Source organism: Aquarana catesbeiana, linkage group LG10 (assembly GCF_042186555.1).
Source record: "Aquarana catesbeiana isolate 2022-GZ linkage group LG10, ASM4218655v1, whole genome shotgun sequence".
In the NCBI taxonomy this organism is placed as follows: domain Eukaryota; kingdom Metazoa; phylum Chordata; class Amphibia; order Anura; family Ranidae; genus Aquarana; species Aquarana catesbeiana.
In genome coordinates, this window is record NC_133333.1 from 12,136,962 (window position 1) to 12,157,431 (window position 20,470).

At 41.7% G+C, this 20,470-nt stretch overlaps 1 protein-coding gene across 1 annotated transcript; it reads right to left on the reverse strand.

The window, feature by feature from the left end:
- Window positions 1-5,534: 5,534 nt before the first annotated feature.
- Window positions 5,535-20,470, reverse strand: LOC141110334 (chymotrypsin-like elastase family member 2A). Its single transcript, XM_073601631.1, has 8 exons — window positions 19,917-20,470; window positions 17,094-17,182; window positions 16,323-16,420; window positions 14,179-14,307; window positions 12,753-12,889; window positions 10,791-10,936; window positions 9,320-9,472; window positions 5,535-5,552 (listed from the first exon to the last, which is right to left on the reverse strand). Exons 1-8 carry the CDS (start codon window positions 19,954-19,956, stop codon window positions 5,535-5,537), a joined length of 810 nt encoding a protein of 269 aa, XP_073457732.1. The 5' UTR covers window positions 19,957-20,470.

A 20,470-nucleotide genomic window follows, 5' to 3' on the forward strand; every position in this document is an offset into this window, starting at 1 on the left:
TACAGCTGATGATCAGCTGTTAAACTTCGGAGACTTTCGGCGTCTCGTTTGTCCTCCGTACTGCGCCTGCGCAGTTCAGGGCGGACACTATATGATAGGGGACTGTATTTGACAAGACACCGGAAAGAACATAACTCCTCCCACACCTCCCAACTTTCTATGATGGGAATGAGGGACATCAATCAGCAAAAGCATGCAGGCATAGGACACGCCCCCCCTGTCACGCCCCCTTAAAGGGGAATGGTATAAAAATAAGATTGGTTAAACCCACAAGTGGTTTTTTTTTTTCATCACTTCTATTCCTTTATATTGGCTTTTGGAATTGACAAATGTAGCAATTTAGAAATCAGATGAAAGGTTTAGCGCTGGGAAACACTTTCTGAAAGATAAAAAGTGCATTTTATATACAACTATATAGATCAGACCAAAATGAGGAGGAATGAGGGACAGAGGGACATTGCTCCAAATCAGGGACAGTCCCTTGAAATCAGGGACAGTTGGGAGCTATGTGTTTCTAGCGTGGCCTATGCTTGCAGTTGGTTTTATCTCAGCAGCCATTCTCTACTGAATGGGTCAGGCGGGACACAAGTACTTCTAGTGTGACCTATTCTGGCACCAGATTTATGACAGCGGTTGCTTTTTACAGTTCTGTAATTCCTGTGATTGGCCAAATGGGACACAAGGAGCTCTTCCAGTGTGGCCTATGCCGCCGTTGGTTTTATCTCAGGAGCCATATTTTACCAGTCTGTACTCTGATGGGTCCGACGGGACACAAGGAACAATTCTAGTGTGGCCTACACTGCAAGTTGGATTCATCTCAGCAGTTCTTCTTTACTGACTGGGTCAGGCGGGACACCAGTGCTGCAAGTGTGACCTACGCTGCAGTTGTTTTTTTCTCAGCAGTTATTGTTTACTGGCTGGGTCAGAAAGAACATAACTGTTTCCAGCGCGGCCTGTGCTGCAGTTGGTTTTATCTCGGCAGTCTTTCTTGCATACCTCCCAACATTATGAGATGGGAATGAGGGACACCTACTAGCAAACGTATGTAGGCATAGGACACGCCCCCCTGCCACGCCCCTTAAAGGAGAATTAACCAAAAAAAAAGTTAATTAAATCCACAAGGACTTTTTTTTTACCACTACTATTCCTTTATATTGGCTTTAAAAATGTACAAATGCAGCAATTTAGAAATCAGATGAAAGGTTTAGCTCTGGAAAACACTTTTTGAACAAATGAGGAGGAATGAGGGACAGAGGGACATTGCTCCAAATCAGGGACAGTTGGGAGCTATGCTGAATGGGTCAAACGGGACACAAGTACTTCTAGTGTGACCTATTCTGGCACCAGATTTATGTCAGCAGTTACTTTTTACAGTTCTGTTCTGTGATTGGTCAAATGGGACACAAGGAGCTCTTCCAGTGTGGTCTATGCTGCAGTTGGTTTTATCTCAGCATCCATTCTTTACTGAATGGGTCAGGCGGGACACAAGTACTTCTATTGTGACCTATTCTGGCACCAGATTTATGACAGTGGTTGCTTTTTACAGTTCTGTTCCTGTGATTGGTCAAATAGGACACAAGGAGCTCTTCCAGTGTGGCCTATGCTGCCATTGGTTTTTATCTCAGCAGCCATATTTTACCAGTCCGTACTCTGATGGGTCCGACGGGACACAAGGAACAATTCTAGTGTGGCCTACACTGCAAGTTGGATTCATCTCAGCAGTTCTTCTTTACTGACTGTGTCAGGACACAAGTGCTTCTAGTGTGACCTATGCTGCAATTGTTTTTTTCTCAGCACTTATTCATTACTGGCTGGGTCAGAAAGAACATAACTGTTTCTAGCGTGGCCTATGCTGCAGTTGGTTTTATCTCAGCAGCCATTCTTTACTGAATGGGACACAAGCATAGCTCCCAACTGTCCCTGATTTCGAGGGACTGTCCCTGATTTGGAGCAATGTCCCTCTGTCCCTCCTTCGTCCTCATTTGTCCCTCATTTTGGTCTGATCTATATAGTTGTATATAAAATGCACTTTTTATCTATCAAAAAGTGTTTCCCAGAGCTAAACCTTTCATCTGATTTCTAAATTGCTGCATTTTGTAAATTCCAAAAACCAATATAAAGCAATATTAGTGGTAAAAAAAAAAAAAAAACACTTGTGGATTTAACCAATCTTGAATTTTTGTACAATTTTCCTTTAAGGGGGGGCGTGGCAAGGGGCGTGTCCTATGCCTGCATGCTTTTGCTGATAGGTCTCCCTCATTCCCATCTCAAAAAGTTGGGAGGTATGCGCAAGTGCTTCTAGTGTGACCTATTCTGGCACCAGATTTATGTCGGCAGTTACTTTTTACAGTTCTGTTCCTGTGATTGGTCAAATGGGACACAAGGAGCTCTTCCAGTGTGGCCTGTGCTGCCATTGGTTTTATCTCAGCAGCCATTCCCTGTCATGTGGCTGTTTGTGCTTTTCCTTCCTCTGTCAACCTGTGAGTTTTTTTTAGAATTCTTATTAAAAAAAAATGTAAAAAAAGGATGGAGATGATTTTGGGGGGGTTGCGTTGCTTATGTGTTCATAGTTCTGATTTTTTTCAGTATCAAATCCATCTCTCCACCCCGAGGGTTCTCGTTTGATCACCCATCACCCGCAGCCACCACTTTCCCTGCCGAGCCCCACATACAGACATTCCTTCCAAAAATAAAAAAAGTATCAATGCAAAAGTAAATCTTATATTTTAGGCCTCCTTTACATTTGCAGTTAGGGGGGCGGCCAAAGCGCACAGCTGAGACGCGCGTTTACCTTCCTTCCCAACCACTCCCTCGCTACAGGAGCGCGCATGTGCTGCAAACCATCATGGTGCGGTAAAATGTCCTCCCCCCCGTCACTCTCAACTGAATGGGGCAGCGCCACAAATGGGTGCAGTGCAAATGTTGCGCTGTGGTGGTGTGGGGTTTTTTTTTTTAGGGGTTATAATACATAGCTCCTTCCCTCTACCCATCAGTCGCCCTCTGAAAAGCGATCTACTGCAAATCGCTCTTCAGAGGATGGTGCCAGTGTATTGTCTGTGCAACCTGATCGGAGTGTCAGCTCCTCTGGTGCAGAGACTGATGCGTCTGACTCAGTGATCTCTGTACAGCACTGCGGTATATGTCAGAGCTACTGTATATAAATGTATCCTAACAATTTCAGTAATAAATATAAGCTGAATTGCCAGACATGTTTATAATCCAAGTCAAGACATCCAGCGTCGCTGGATGTATTTGTAATCCATGGGCGTGGTTGCCACGGGTGACAGCACATGGTAAAACAGTTCCTGAAGTTGCAGGTTTTTAGCACAAGTGTCCATTCCCAGCTGTGGTTAGGGCGACTGGGTGACCAGGCAGCAATAAAATTGAACTTGAAGGCAGCTCCCGCTGGTTGCTATGGACAACGGCACTTGTTACTATAGCGCTGAATAGCAGGCAGAGCACATATGTCCTTCCCCAAAGTTTCATTTCTCAACTTCAATTGCTAGGGGCAACGACTGGCAGGTTAACCATGAATAGGTGATCCCGGACGAGCCTCCAAATGTAGCCATCCCCCCCCCCCCCGCAGGGGTTGCTGAATATTGTGGTTCACCCGTCACCTTGCCCAGCCTGGCATCCATCTCTCAGGCACTCAGAGACATAGAACAGTCCATAAGCTTTGTTTTTTTTTATTTTGGAGGGCATTGAACTTGGTTTGGAATGGGAAATTATGGGATGCCCAGAAAGATTTAGTATAACTTGCTTGGGACTACGATATACACTCCTGTATTTACACTCCAGTACAACTCTTGCTTAAGACCTCTTTTCCTTCACTCCTCCACGTGCTGCAGATTCCCGGACCAGCCAGCATGGTTTGGCCTGACACTAACTCAGCCTCAGTGAATGGCCTTTTGCGGGCAGGGTCCCCGGGCCTTATGATGTAGAAACAGTTCCGGTGCTAACTGTCCTCAACTCGGCTACCGATCCCAGTAAAACCTCTTTAGGCCCTGCCGGCCCCCTTGGCTGCAGCTGCCTCTTTCCACTTCCCCTTTTTACCACAGTCCACTCTTCTGGTTCTGCACCCATCTCAAACTGCAATCTCCCAGTTCTCTCAGGCGCGCCTCCCCAGTCCTCCGGACTGTCGTTCACTCACCAGCCCTCCTGACTGCAACCAGTTGTCCTCCCTGGAGTCTCTCAGCAGTGCTCTCTCCCCCTGACCTCTCTTTGTTCTCTCATGTGCCTCTGTTCCAGGATCACTTTCTCCTTCCTGGCTGCACCTGAACCCCAGGCCCAGGGTCACCCCTCTAGATTGAGGAGCTCCCCGTGGGCCCCAACAGCCTCAGCACTCTCTTACTCCATCTCTTCCACCCGAACCCCCCCCCCCCAGCTGGGCTGACCCTGGGTATTTGAGGAGGCCTGCCAATCCAAGTTGGGGATTGGTCAGGGCACCCCAGGACACCCCAGGCAGCCCTACATCGCCTCTCCTCCTCTCTTTCTAGCATCTTCTAGAAAGAAGAAGGAGGTGACAGTGATGCTACCTGTGAGTCACCCAGCCCTGCCCTGAGCCACCCCCAGCCCAGAATGAAAACAAACAGGCCTAGCCACCAGCTAGACCTGCCTAAGTTTTCCTACGCTAAAGAAAAATCTAACCTCTAGCACCTACCTAACTAGAGGGTGCTACATGTGTACTGATAAGAGTGTGTGACTGTGTGTGTGTGTGTGTGGGGGGGGGGGGGGGGCATTAGAGTGTAAACTCCTCTGGTACAGAGACTGATGTGACTGGCTCAGTGTTCTCTGTACAGCACTGCGGTATATGTCAGAGCTATATAAATGTATAATAATATTGTGTGACTGTGGGGGAGGGGACATTAGAGTGTAAGCTCCTCTGGTGTGACTGGCTCAGTGTTCTCTGTACAGCGCTACAGTATATGTCAGAGCTATATAAATGTATAATAATAATAGTGTGTGACTGTGGGGGAGGGGACATTAGAGTGTAAGCTCCTCTGGTACAGAGACTGATGTGACTGGCTCAGTGTTCTCTGTACAGCGCTGCGGTATATGTCAGAGGTATATAAATGTATACGGTAATAATAATAGTGCGTGACTGTGGGGGGGGACATTAAAATGTAAGCTCCTCTGGTACAGAGACTGATGTGATTGGCTCAGTGTTCTCTGTACAGCGCTTCGGTATATGTCAGAGCTATATAAATGTATTATAATAATAATAGTGTGTGACTGTGGGGGAGGGGACATTGGAGTGTAAGCTCCGCTGGTACAGAGACTGATGTGACTGGCTCAGCGATCTCTGTACACCACTGCGGTATATGTCAGAGCTATAGTGTATAGCAGTTAGGATACTTATTGAACAGACACCAAAACTGAATGATAGCAGGAAAATAACTTTATTACTCCAGAACAGGAAGACAGTCTTTTTTTTTTTTTTCCTGGAAAAGCCAAAAAATGAAATGAAGGAACTCTGCATCGAACGGTCAGGAATCCTCATATAATCACGCAGACTCCAGGATCGCAGATCAGCATTAGTTGGATGCGATGGTCTAAGAAAACCAGGACAGAACAAGAAAATGTTAAAATTTAAATTTTATATAATATTTCTCATTTTTATTATCTCTTCTAGATGGATTACCATTCGCTTACTTTAGCAATATAAGAAAGTGTTATCTGTTGTCCTGATGAAGCTGAAGCTGCACGAAACGCGTAGACGGATAGAGCTGGTTTGTACACTTTACTTTGGGGATTTTTTTTTGTAACTGGTTTTATACTATATATGTGATAAAACAGCATTCAATAAAATATAAATTTCCTGGCAATTGCTGTTTATATACCACTGGTAAGGCATATGTAACCTCTTCCTGTCTGGCCTATGGACAAATAATGGCCGAGCGGGAGCTCTGCCATTCCAGGTAGACGTCACATCCCCCAGTCACGTGCTTCGCGCACGCCCTAGGGACCACACTGTAGCACGATCTGTAACCAGACACAGCGTATGACAGATTATTGTACGGGGCCGGCCCCAGTACCATGTGATTGCTGTGACCAATCAAAGCAATCGTATGACAGTTCTACACAATGAATGGCTTTCACTCATCGCCATTCATTGTGTACTGTTGTGATGATCTCTGTGATTTGGTCAGACAGGGCCAATCACAGTGCATCTGTACCATGTGATGGCTATGGCCAATCACAGCTATCACAATAGTACACACTAGGGTTGCACCAATACCGTTTTTTTTATCTGAAAGAGTACCGATACTTTCGATCAAGTACCCGCCGATACTGAGTACCGATACGTTGCGGTGCGATTTGGAGCAAAACGCACCGCAAAGAATCACATGTGATTTGAACAGGAATGCGGTGCGATTGCTGTCCGAATCACAAGCGATTTTCCCCACTGCTCCTGTGTGTGTGTATATGGAAGGGGAAAAGCGCCACCTAGTGGGCAGTTTATTAAAAATGTTATATAACTCGCAGTACATATCTGGCCATTTCCATATCCGGTGTCCCGGTCCTGCCGATGATAGAAAATCAGGGCCGCTGGAGGTGCTCACAGGGCTGGAGGAGAAGTTCTGGGACCCCATGGGTATAGGGCAGAGGTGATGTCAGTTTGGGGGCAGACCGACTCTACATCTCCTCCAACCCTGTGAGCACCTCCAGTGGCTGTGATTTGCTATCATCGGCGGGACCGGGACACCTACGTAGATTATTTTGCATGTGACCAGATATGTACTGTGAGTGCTGACATTTTTATTAAACTTCCCACTAGATGGCGCTTTTCCCTTTCTATACATACACAAGACAGGAGCTAGGGTTGCCACCCGTCCGGGATTCATCAGGAGAGTTCGGGTTTTGAATTGTGTGTCCAGGTTTTTAGGCCACCTCAAACTAGACATGTGCAATTCGTTCCGTTCCAAATTAGTTTTTTTTAACAAATTTCGGCAAATTCGTTGATTCTAAACCATCCAAATTAAAGGAAACCCGTTTAACGAATTTTTCAGAATATTCAGTAAATTAGAATATCTGAAAATTCGTAAATTCAAATATTCGAAAATTCGCTAATTCAAAAATATAGAAATTCGAAAAAAAAAGAGAATCCGTAAATTTTAAAATTCATAAATTGGGAAAATCGGAAATTCGAAATTCGAAAATGAGAAAATCCTAAAGTAAGAACGAAAATTTATAAGAAAGAAAATCCGAAGATTCGAAAACCCGAAAATTCTAAAATCTAAAATAATAACTAACTAATAAAAACTTAACTACTACTAACTATTAAATTATAGGTAATGGAATTTCCTTTCAAATTTGGCTGTTAGTGAATGTAACGAATACGAATTTATCCAAAGTTACGAATTATCCGAAATGATGAATGACCCATCTAAACAAATGGAACATAACGAATCAATAATAATAAATAATAATAATAAAAACTTTTTTTTATTATTATTATTTATTATTAATTTGTTACGTTACATTTGTTTAGATGGGGCATTTGTTATTTTCGGATAAATTCGTATTCGTTACGTTCACTAACAGCCAAATTTGAATGGAAATTCCAATACCTATAATTTAATAGTTAGTTATTTCAGATTTTCGAATTTTCAGGTTTTTGAATTTCCTAATTTTCGAAAATTCTAATTTATTATTAGTTAGTTATTATTTCGGATTTTCGTTCTTTCGAATTTTTGTTCTCATTTTCAGGTTTTTGAATTTTCAGATTTTGGAATTATCGGATTTTTGCATTTCCGTTTTTTACGAATAATCGGAATAACCAAAGCCGCCTCTAAACAAATGGAACATAACGAATTAGAATTTTTCCAAAGTTACAAATATATTGGAAATAACAAAATTTCGATCATAACGAATGACCCGAAAAATGAAAAAAAAAAAAAAATGAATGAAAAGAAAACGAACAAATTTTCCGGCAGTGCACATGTCTACTTTGCCTCATCTAAACAAATTGAACATAACATTCAATAATAATAAAAAATAATAATAATAATAATAATAAAAACGTATTTATTATTATTTATTATTCATTTGTTACGTTCCACTTGTTTAGATGCGGCATTTGTTATTTCAGATAATTCGTAACTTCGGATAAATTCGTATTTGTTACGTTCGCTAACAACCAAATTTGAAAGGAAATTCCAATACCTATAATTTAATAGTTAGGTATTATTAGTTAGTTATTATTTCTGATTTTCGTTCTTATTTTCGGATTTTCGTTCTTTCGAATCTTTGTTCTTATTTCCAGGTTTTGGAATTGTCGGATTTTTGAATTTCAGATTTTTACGAATTATCGGAATAATGAAAACTGCCTCTAAATGAATGGAGCATAACGAATTAGAATTTTTCCGGAGTTACGAATATATTGGAAATAACGAATTTCGATCATAACGAATGACCCGAAAAATGAAAAAGAAAAAAAAAAATGAATGAAACGAAAACGAACAAATTTTACGGCAGTGCACATGTCTACTTTGCCCCATCTAAACAAATGGAACATAACGAATCAATAATAATAAATAACAATAATAATAAAAACTTTTTTATTATTATTTATTATTAATTCGATACGTTCCACTTGTTTAGATGCGGCATTCCTTATTTCAGATCATTCGTAACTTCGGATAAATTCGTATTCGTTACGTTCGCTAACAGCCAAATTTGAAAGGAAATACCAATACCTATAATTTAAAGGTTAGGTATTATTAGTTAGTTAGTTATTTCTGATTTCCGTTCTTAATCTCTTTCTTTCAAATTTTTGTTCTTATTTTCAGGTTTTTGAATTTTCGGATTTTTGAATTATCGGATTTTCAAATTTTCGGATTTTTGAATTTCAGATTTTTTACGAATTATCGGCATAACGAAAACCGCCTCTAAACAAATGGAACATAATTACAACTCCTAATTTTTCCAAAGTTACGAATATATTGGAAATAACAAATTTCGATCATACCGAATGACCCGAAAAAACGAAAAAAAAAAAAGAATGAAATGAAAACGAACACATTTTCCGGCAGTGCACATGTCTACTTTGCAGAGTGGTTTGCGGCCAATCATTTTGTACTGCTTCCCATAAAATGCATTGCTTCTGATTCTTCATTGTAACTTAGGCGTCTATGCATAAAAAAAATATTGCTGTGCAAATTTGAATGACCAATGAATATATATATAGATATATATATATATCTATATATAGATATATATATATAGATCTATATATAGATCTATATATAGATATAGATCTATATATAGATCTATATATAGATATATATATATAGACCTCTTAGTGTTAGGTACTGACCGTGCTGATCCAGCTGTTATAGTCAGAGACTCTGGTGAAGACGGAGGGCTTCTTGTAGTAGTTACATCCCAGAGATGATCCGAAGCTAACGACACCATGAAGCTCCCAGCCGCCTTGTGAATTCTGGCAGTTCAGGGGTCCGCCGGAGTCACCCTGCCGGAAAATAAAGTTTAAGTTTTAACACAGGAGAGAAGGACGATATTATGGAACCCATGGAAATGGGGGACAGTCGTGTAAAGAGTCATAAAGGAAGAGGTTCTGCGTCAACATATGTCCACATCCTGTATGTCGCGGGGTCTTTCTGAGCAAAGGGCCAATTCATGGGCCAGGCTATGGCCATTGGGAGTAGAAATTGTCCTGGCATCAATGGGAGTATCTTTGGTAATAGGGGGAGGAATAGTGCCCCATTGTTGGTGTCAGTGGGAGAAATTGCGCCCCATCAATAGTGTCAATGGGAGGAATAGTGCCACATTGTTGAGAGTCAGTGGAAGGAATAGTACCCTATTGTTGGTGTTAGTGGAAGGAATAGCGCCCCATTGTTGGTATCAGTGGGAGGAATAGTGCCCCATTGTTGGTGCCAGTGGAAGGAATAGTACCCCGTTGTTGGTATCAGTGGGAGGAATAGTGCCCCATTGTTGGTGCCGGTGGAAGGAATAGTACCCCGTTGTTGGTATCAGTGGGAGGGATAGTGCCCCCCCGTTGTTGGTGCCAGTGGAAGGAATAGTAACCCGTTGTTGGTGTCAGTGGGAGGAATAGTGCCCCCCCCCCTCGTTGTTGGTGTCAGTGGGAGGAATAGTGCCCTGTTGTTGGTGTCAGTGGAAGGAATAGTGCCCCGTCATTGGTGTCAGTGGGAGGAATAGTGCCCCATCATTGGTGTCAGTGGGAGGAATAGTGCCCCATTATTGGTGTCAGTGGGAGGAACAGTGCCCTGTTGTTGGTGTCAATGGGAGGAATAATGCCCCATTGTTGGTGTCAGTGGGAGGAACGGTGCCCTGATGTTGGTATCAGTGGAGGAATAGTGCCAGATTGTTGGTGTCATTGGGAGGAATAGTGCCCCATCCTTGCTGTCAGTAAGAGGAATAGTGCCCCGGTGAAAGGGGTTAGGGACTTGGCTTGGGAGGAGGCAAAGCTGAAGCCTTTTTGACACAATTAGAACTGGGCAGCTTCCCTGTGTGCACTTTAACCTTTCACTTTTGTACAGTAGGTTAGTTGTATTCATTGATTTTATTCCACTTTAATGGCAAAGATGGAGTGCTACTGAAATCACTGTCGCAGGAGGATGAACCAGCTGAAGACTGTCCTCAAGCTGCAGTTGCATTGAAGGTACCTTGAAGTGTGCTTACACCATGGTAAAGTGGCCTTTAACCAATATTATGTCCTTTAATCATTCATCAAATGCTATATAGAACCTAAGAAATGCTATCAGTGCACGATGAGTGAGGACCATAGAGTCTTATCTGGTAGTACGTACATAGCAGGATGACACAATGCCGTCTCCTCCGGCGCAGATCATGTTGTTCTTCACGGTCACTCCCCACCAGTCACGCTGAGAGCAGATGTCATGGCCCACAACCAGGAGAAGACCTTGCTGCAGGGCATCTGCACCAGGTCCGTCGGCTAAAATAAAAATCCAATTTCATTTTATCAACATCAGTAATAAATCTTTCTTCTTTTTACTTTTTAAGTGTATTTCCAACTTTTTTTTTACAAAGAAAAAACATGGAGTCACATTTATAGCGCCCCTTTTCTAGGGTGTTTTTGTGCTTTTCTGTGTCAATTTCCCCATTATCTGAACATATGTCTAAACAAATTCTTACAAAACTGGAAACTGTCTTCTCTCCGTACTTGTAACAGATAAATATGGACATGGGCAGGGCTGCTGATAGGGGGGTAAGCCAACCCTCCCACACCGGGTCCCGCTGTCAGCAGGAGGGCCTGGGTTCAGCTAGGAACCAGCATGAGCCTGATTGGTTGGGGCTGCCATCCATTTGACCATTAGGTAGGCAGTACAGCCCCCCCCCAGCTATGCACAGCTGGGACCTTGATGAGACTAGCAGAATCTTTAGCTGGACTGCCATGAAGGGAAACCTCTTAACCTCTCCCCCTGGGGAGGAACACTGCTTTCTGAGGCCCAAACTATTTATGCATGTCAGGGCCGGGCTCAGCCCTTCCTTCTCTGAGCTGGCCGCTCAGCCGTCGGCTAATTGCCAACTCCCATCTCTCTCCACAGTTACTCAGCTGTTGATGATCCTGCTCGTCAGTCCTGCCTATTTAAGCCGTCCTGTCCAGAGAAGCTCTGCCTTCGCCTTGGTCAACATCACAAGAAACTATCTCCTGTGGTCCTGTTTAAAGACTGGCTTTGCTGACATCCCTTCTGGCTTCAGATCCTGCTTGCTGTTTCATTTCTTTGATCCCTGACTTCTGGCTTGGCTGACTATCCGTTGCGGTTACTGAACGTTGGCTATGTTTTGACTGCGTTAGTTCTTTTCACTTTTATCAAAAAACATGTGTGATTCAACTGTACTTCTGTCTTGGTCTGATTTCATGGTTTCTGACAATGCACTCCCCAGCCACCTTCTGGGAACGACTCCCCAGGGATTGGCTGGGGTTGCATAAATATTCAGGCTACTCATTTGACTCTCCCACCCACTAAATTCTGTAAGCCTCCAGAAAACAGGGGGGAGCAACCACACTTGCAACCTACACAGCCCTGAGAAGCCCAAAGTAATCACATGCTGCTTTGCTGATTACAGGAGAGCCACAGAAATCGAAATTTGCCTTACCAAACCTAGCAGCTTATCTGAGAGGGTGCTAAAAAAATAAGGTCTGATGAACCCCAAATGTCATTGAGAGAATTGGGAGGCGGGGCTGAACACCGTGCCTCCCTAATTTTCCTTAAAATTCACCAACAAGATGGTCAGATTAAAACATGCTGTCTGTGATAAGCAGCCAAGGAAGACAGCACATTTGACAAAAATAAACAAACAAACCCCCCCAAAAAAGTAAACCTGGAAGGAATGCAGCGCATCCTAAAGCCTAACTAGCCAAGGTCTTCATAGGACTTCTGAGGAGGTTCTGTCATGAATGATTCCACAATCATGGATCATTGAATGATTGTTCTGCAAAATACACATCTGTGAGGCTAGGGTTAATGACCTAGGACTGAACTCGTCATAGCAAAACCTAATTCATATTCCATAATTCCTATGGTCATGGAGTTACCTTCCTAAATTGGTTACATTGATGTAGAAAATGAAAGATGTAGAAGATACAATTCAGTTAGACAATTAACACAACTATATTACAAGGTCAAGAAGGCTAGTAAGACACATTAGAGCTCCTAGAAGAGCTATACAATTATGGATTTTCAGAAGGAGAGGACAGTAGTTTCAGTAAGTTACCTCTAAGGTAATTAAAGCCAAGGCTCACTTACTCTGAAGGTTCCCCCAGCCGGTGACGTAGCAGCCAAAATTGTGTTCAAGGATGACGCCAGCAGGGGGCAGGCAAGCGGGCTGGATGGTGTCGCTGAATTCTACTGGCTCTGCCAGCTTAAGGAGGGAGATGTCATTCCTAGTGGATGCAAGGGAAAGTATTGACTATGGAACTGTGCAATTTAAAGGACCAGTAAAACTTTACTTTCAGAACCTTTACTTTCATGTAAAAGAGAAACTGATACTATGCATAATTATATATGTATTGTAGTTTCCATATGTATGTAGAACTGGAGATGGTTGAAACTGTATAAAGAAGAACATCCCTTCTATGAAGAAGCTCCTGTAGTGTAAAATCAGCTACATTCCTGTCTGGGAGTGACAGCGAGTGTCAGTTACATTTCTGCCAGAGCGTGATAGCAAGTGTCAGTTACATTCCTGTCTGGGCATGACAGTGAGTGTCAGTTACATTTCTGTCTGGGCATGAAAGTGAGTGTCAGTTACATTCCTGTCTGGGCGGGACAGCGAGTGTCAGTTACATTCCTGTCTGGGCGTGACAGAGAGTGTCAGTTACATTCCTGTCTGGGCGGGACAGCGAGTGTCAGTTACATTCCTGTCTGGGCGGGAAAGCGAGTGTCAGTTACATTCCTGTCTTGGCGGGACAGCGAGTGTCAGTTACATTCCTGTCTGGGCGTGACAGAGAGTGTCAGTTACATTCCTGTCTGGGCGGGACAGCGAGTGTCAGTTACATTCCTGTCTGGGCGGGAAAGCGAGTGTCAGTTACATTCCTGTCTTGGCGGGACAGCGAGTGTCAGTTACATTCCTGTCTGGGCGTGACAGAGAGTGTCAGTTACATTCCTGTCTGGGCGGGAAAGCGAGTGTCAGTTACATTCCTGTCTGGGCGGAACAGCGAGTGTCAGTTACATTCCTGTCTGGGCGGGACAGCGAGTGTCAGTTACATTCCTGTCTGGGCGGGAAAGCGAGTGTCAGTTACATTCCTGTCTGGGCGTGACAGCAAGTGTCAGTTACATTCCTGTCTGGGCATGACAGCAAGTGTTAGTTTTATTCCTGTCTGGGCGTGACAGCAAGTGTTAGTTACATTCCTGTCTGGGCGTGACAGTGAATGTCAGTTACATTCCTGTCTGGGCGTGACAGCAAGTGTCAGTTACATTCCTATCTGGGCGTGACAGCGAGTGTCAGTTACATTACTGTCTGGGTGAAACAGCAAGTGTTAGTTACATTCCTGTCTGGGTGCGATATCGAATGTCAGTTACATTCCTGTCTGGGACTTAAAATGGACTTTATATTGACTTTACAGACGTTCATACATTCACTCATGACATTCCCTATTTTTCAGAAGCAGTATCATTTTTCAGAAAAATTGTATCATGAAACAGCATTGTTTGTGTTTGTTGTGTAGGAGGTTACCCATTGGACAGAACATTGGGGTTCCATTTGGGATGGTTAATGAGTTTAGTGACGCTGATGGTCTTGATGTTGGATTCGACTTGTCTCAGGTTGTGTCTTCCGAGCTGAACTCTGTACACTCTGGAGGTGCTGTAAGCAAAGAAATGATAGGATACATTAAAGGTGTGACGTAGCTGGTCGGGCATCACATTCACAGCTTTGTGGCAGTGAAGCATCTGCACTCATTTAAGCTTTCCGCCTGGTATCAGTTGGTCCCTCAGACTCCCCGAGGAGCCATGGGCTGAGGTTCCTCCCCTGGGTGCCATAACAGCACCAGCAGTAGTCTGCCCCATACCTTCCTTAATGCCTTACCGCAATGGACCCCAATAGCAGACCTTTCCCACAAGGTTTATTTTCCAGAAGACATTCCCATTAGAGCAAGGGCCTCCAAACTACGGCCTGCGGGCCACATCTGGCCCTCTACAAGATGTTATCTGGCTGGTGGTTAGGGTCAATGGTGTATCCTTCATGTGCACAGCTTGAGAATTAATGTCAGCGTAGGTTACCTGTTATAACCTGATATAAGGGGGACTCTAATGGAGTCCCTGATGTAGTGGGAGACTCAAATGGGGACCCTGATACATGGAGAATTCTGATGGGGACTTTACTGTAAAGTTGGGACCCCAATATAATGGGGGACTCTGATGGGGACCCTGATGTGAAGGGGAAATCTGATGGGGACCCTGATATAGGGGGGATTCTGGTGGGGACCCTAAGGTAAGGGGGGGAATCTGATGGGACCCCTAATGTAAAGGGGGACTCTAATGGGGACCCTGATATAAAGAGGGGCTCTGGTGGGGATCCTATGATGTAAGGTGGGACTCTAGTGGGAACCCAGAATTAAGGGGAGACTCTGATTGGGACCCTGATGTAAGGGGAGACACTGGTGGGGACCCTGATGCAATGGAGGACTCTGATAGGGACCCTGATGTAAGGGGGAGTCTGATGGGCACCCTAATGTAAGGGGGGGACTATGGTGCCAAAGATGTTATTTGTAAAATATACAATGTGGGCCTCATACCGAAAAGTTTGGAGACCTCTGCATTAGAGGTTAGAAGGAAGAATCCATACTTGACCCCAATGGTGATGGCACAATCCTTCAGTCGTAAACAGAGCAGAGAGCCGAGTAGAGGAGCACACCTCTTAGGGGTTTTGTCAGCCCATACCCAAGGGATTAGAGTGGTTCCCTAGTGCTGCACCTCTGCTTCCTTGCATCCCCCCCAAGCTTCCAGAAGCTGCATCCTCAGAAGATTACATTTTTTCTGTTGTGATCTTTGCACTTCTTTCCATGGCCAACCAACCACACAGACAGACTTCCACCAAACTAGAGCCCTTTTCCCAAGATGCCCTACATGGGCAAGGCTGGTACTTTGTTGCCATCTTTGGTATATCCCACTCACTACTCTAGGGACCTCTAGTGGCTACCTAGGCACCTGCATTGCCTACTCTTCACCACAGGGTTCCCAATCCTAACTATGGCAATATTTAGCAGCCAATTTGTGGAACTACACTGGAGTCCTTCATACACCTTCTCCATATAATTATCTACATACTGACTGAAGACTGAGGCTGGGGTCACGACAACAGTTCATTTTAAATGGCACACCAAGGAACCTTCTTAATCAATCACAAAATTGCTGTTTTCACCTTTTTTGTTCATTGCCATGCCTTAGGTTGCCCATTCAATTGAAGGGGCTGTCTTAACGCAACACACATTTATCTATTTCATCATCTTTTCCTTTAGTAACCCAACCCCAAAATGTTTAGTAAAAGTTTCACAAGAGTGCATACAGACCATCAGGCCGGGGTTCACATATCTCCGGCCGCGGCTCCCAGCATGGGGTCCGGTGCGTGTCTGTTTACCAGTTCAGGTGCGTTTCAGGTCTGAATTTTTGCCTGAATTTGCACCTGAACTGGATGCATAGCACCCTTCTACAACCTGGACCGCGGCCGCCCCTGACCTGTGTGAACCGGCTCCATTAAGAGCCGGTCACACTCGCCTGTCATGCGAATTGGATGCGGGCATTCGCATATGTGGGGACGCAGCCTAAGTCACACGAAAGTGAAAACCCCTTTTACACTGGACTACCATATCCATCACATACCTGATGCAGTGACCTGCGGTCAACACCCATTCAGATGAGATGAGAGATCCACCACAGGTATGATACCAGTATCCTCCAGAAGTGTACTGGAGTGACACCTATAAGTAAGAAATAAAGGAGCTTTGTTAATAGTAAATACCATAGACTCCAGGACTACAGGCCAAACACAGCAAAAAGAAGCCACATACAAATGTAGCGGTACCTCCGTAGGGGGCTGCTGAAACTTGTGGGCCACCTGTTACCCTGCCCAGCCCAGCATGCACTTCCCAATCCCCTTGGAGACAATGAACAGTCCATGTGCTTGTTTTTGTATTCTTATTGAGGGATTTGAACTTGGATAGGGATGGGAACATATGGGATGCCCAGTAGAACAAGCAATTGGTTGATTGAATATAAATTGTGGCACCGGAGGGGGGGGGGGGGAGTACAACGAGCGGAAGTTCCACTTTTGGGTGGAACTCCGCTTTATTTATACCAAAAAAATATATATAAAAGTGTCCCCGTATTACTAAAAAATATAAAAAGTGTCCTCATTTTAAAAACAAAATAAGACAAATGCATGTTCCCAAAAGCGTAAAACGTAAAAAAGCGGTGCTGGTTCAGGCCTGTTCCCTCTGAAATCTACAATCACATAGCCAGCTCCCTGCTACATCATGCATAGAGATGGATATTTTTAACTGAACAAAATGTAACAAACATTTTACCGGTCAATACAAAGTCCCTATAATGTAACCTTTGAGTGTATACAATGTATCGATATCTGCTGCTTACCTGCCAAGGCCAACTGTGTGGCACGGCGTCCTCGCCATTTACCACCCTGGATGTGGCCGGCTTGTAGGTGGGAACACCACAGCCATAAGCTGGATAAAAGCATAAAAGGCAAAAAATCAGCACCGCAGGTCACAAAAATGTTATAAAGATGAATGATTCGGTTTATGATTGGGTCATTGACGGATTGCAAACAACCAGATCCAAGACAAGACCGGATACACTATATTGTCAAAAGTATCAGGACACCTGCCTTTACACACACATAGACTTTAATGACATCCCAGTCTTAGTCCGGAGGGTTCAATATTGAGTTTGCCCGCCCTTTGCTGCTATAACAGCTTCAACTCTTCTGGAAAGGCCGTCCACAAGGTTTAGGAGGGTGTCTATGGGAATGTTTGACCATTCTTCCAGAAGAGCATTTGTGAGATCAGGCACTGATGTTGGATGAGAAGGTCTGGCTTGCAGTCTCGGGTTGAGGTCAGGAATTTCTCTGGGGAAGGGGGGGGGCGGGTTAGGTTCCTGATGGTGACAATAGTGGGTTGGAATGGGCACTGGTTGACTCCAAAGAAAGCCTATACGATGAGGTGGCAACGCGTCAGCACAATCGGGAGATAGCGATGGAGCGTTGTCACCCTATTACAAGAAGTGCCTAAACAGAGGCCTTCATGGCAGGATCACCAGGGATTATTGTAATGAATTATATGATTAAAAAATGACTTATGAAATGACAGGAACGTGTTAGCATTTAATTCTACTTTAAATATCCATTGAAGACATGTTCTTGCGGTGACTAAGGCAAGCTGACAGAATGAGGAACCCAGAATTAGAGAGATACCCTCAACAGTTATATAACAGTAAATAAAATAAAATTAAAATGTGCTCTATGGCAAAAATAGCAACAACAAAAAAACCCCCAAAAAAACAAAAACAAAAAAATAGAAAAATAAAATAAAATAAAATACACACTAAAAAGCAAAAACTTAAAAACTTCTATCCATAACTATGAAGCCATCAACTCAAAGGGTAAGACAAACCTCCAAATCATATAAACCAAATGCAAAACTGCGCTTATCTCAATAAAAGAAAACTAAATTAAAAATAAATAAGTAGCAAAAAAAGAAAAAGAAAAGAAAAAAAATAAGAGTAAAATAAAATAAAATACTCACTAACAAGCCAAAATTTTAAAACTTCTATCTGGAACTACGAAGCCATAAACTCAAAGGGTAAGACAAACCTCCAAATAGTATAAACCAAATGCAAAACTGCACTTATATCAATAAAAGAAAAATAAATTAAAAATAAATAAGTAGCAAAAAAAGAAAAAGAAAAGAGAAAAATAAGAGTAAAATAAAATACACACTAAAAGCAAAAATGTAAAGACTTGTATCTGGAACTACGAAGCCATCAACTCAAAGGGTAAAATAAATCTCCAAATAGTATATACCAAATGCAAAACTGCGCTTATCTCAATAAAAGAAGAAAAATTAAAAATAAATAAATAGCAAAAAAGAAAAAGAAAAGAAAAGAAAAAAATAAGAGTAAAATAAAATAAAATACACACCAAAAAGCAAAAATTTAAAAACCTTTATCTGGAACTACGAAGCCATCAACTCAAAGGGTAAAATAAACCTCCAAATAGTAAAAAACAAAATGCAAAACTGCACTTATCTCAATAAAATAAAAATGAATGAAAAATAAATAAATAAATAAATAGAAAAAAAATAAAATAAAATAAATAAAAAAAATAAGAGTAAAATAAAATAAAATACACACTAAAAGCAAAAAATTAAAAACTTCTATCTGGAACTACGAAGCCATCAACTCAAAGGGTAAAATAAACCTCCAAATAGTATAAACCAAATGCAAAACTGCGCTTATCTCAACAAAATAAAAAAAAATTAAAAAAAATAATTAGCAAAAATAGAAAAAGAAAAGAAAAGAAAAAAAGTAAGAGTAAAATAAAATAAAATACATACTAAAAAGCAAAAATTTAAAAATCTTTATCTGGAACTACGAAGCCATAAACTGAAAAGGAAAGACAAACCTCCAAATAGTATAAACCAAATGCAAAACTGCACTTATCGCAAAAAAAAAAAAAAATTAAAAATAAATAAATAGCAAAAAAGAAAAAGAAAAGAAAAAAATAAGAGTAAAATAAAATACACACCAAAAAGCAAAAATTTAAAAACCTTTATCTGGAACTACGAAGCCATCAACTCAAAGGGTAAAATAAACCTCCAAATAGTATAAACAAAATGCAAAACTGCGCTTATCTCAATGAAATAAAAAAAAATGTAAAAAAAAATGAAATAGCAAAAAAAAGGAAAAGAAAAGAAAAAAAGTAAGAGTAAAATAAAATAAAATACATACTAAAAAGCAAAAATTTAAAAATCTTTATCTGGAACTACGAAACCATAAACTCAAAGGGTAAGACAAACCTCCAAATAGTATAAACCAAATGCAAAACTGCACTTGTCGCAATAAAATAAAAATAAATGAAAAATAAATAAATAAATAGCAAAAAAAAAAAAATAAAATAAAATAAAAAAAAAAAAAAAAAAAAAAATAAGAGTAAAATAAAATAAAATACACACTAAAAAGCAAACATTTAAGAAACTTTTATCTGGAACTATGAATCCGTAAACTCAAAGGGCAAGAAAAACCTACAAATAATATAAACCAAATAAACCTGCACTTATCTCAATAAAAAGAAAAATACATGAAAGATAATTAAATAAAAGAGTGCTGCCACTCGTTTAAACCTGAACACAAGACTCATACACCATTTTTTAAATTGTTTCTCTTTTAAAAATGAAGACAAACCTCCGACAGCCAACAGCAGCAAGGCAAGTAGGGAATCCATTGTCCTCGGTCAGACCCTTTGAGGCTAACAGACCTGGAGGCCCTATTTATCCAAACTATTTCCATCGATCGGTTGACATTTGGAGTGCTAAATATATCACTTATCTCCTCCAAAAAAAGCATATTTATTTATTTATTCCCTAAATATATTTTATCGCAGTCCTTTATTTGCGCTGGCCTTGGTGGTTGTAGAGCAAAGAGCACCGACTTTAACACAAGACCCGGCCATACTTTTTTTTTTTTTTTTCTGTTTGGTATTTTATATCTTTTTGTTACAAGTCGCAATATATTTTCAATTAATTTTTATTTATTATTTATAAAAAAAATAAAAAATAAATAAAAAAACCTCACTCTGTTTATTTATTTCTAACAGTATGTGCAAGATTTCCTCAACGTTACCAAAGAATAACTTGTTGCAAACGTTTCTAATACATTCAAGTTAATAAGAAGGTTAATGTTTTTATACTTGTTTATATCTGTTTTCACATATCTTTTGTACTTCTCTAAGATTGCGC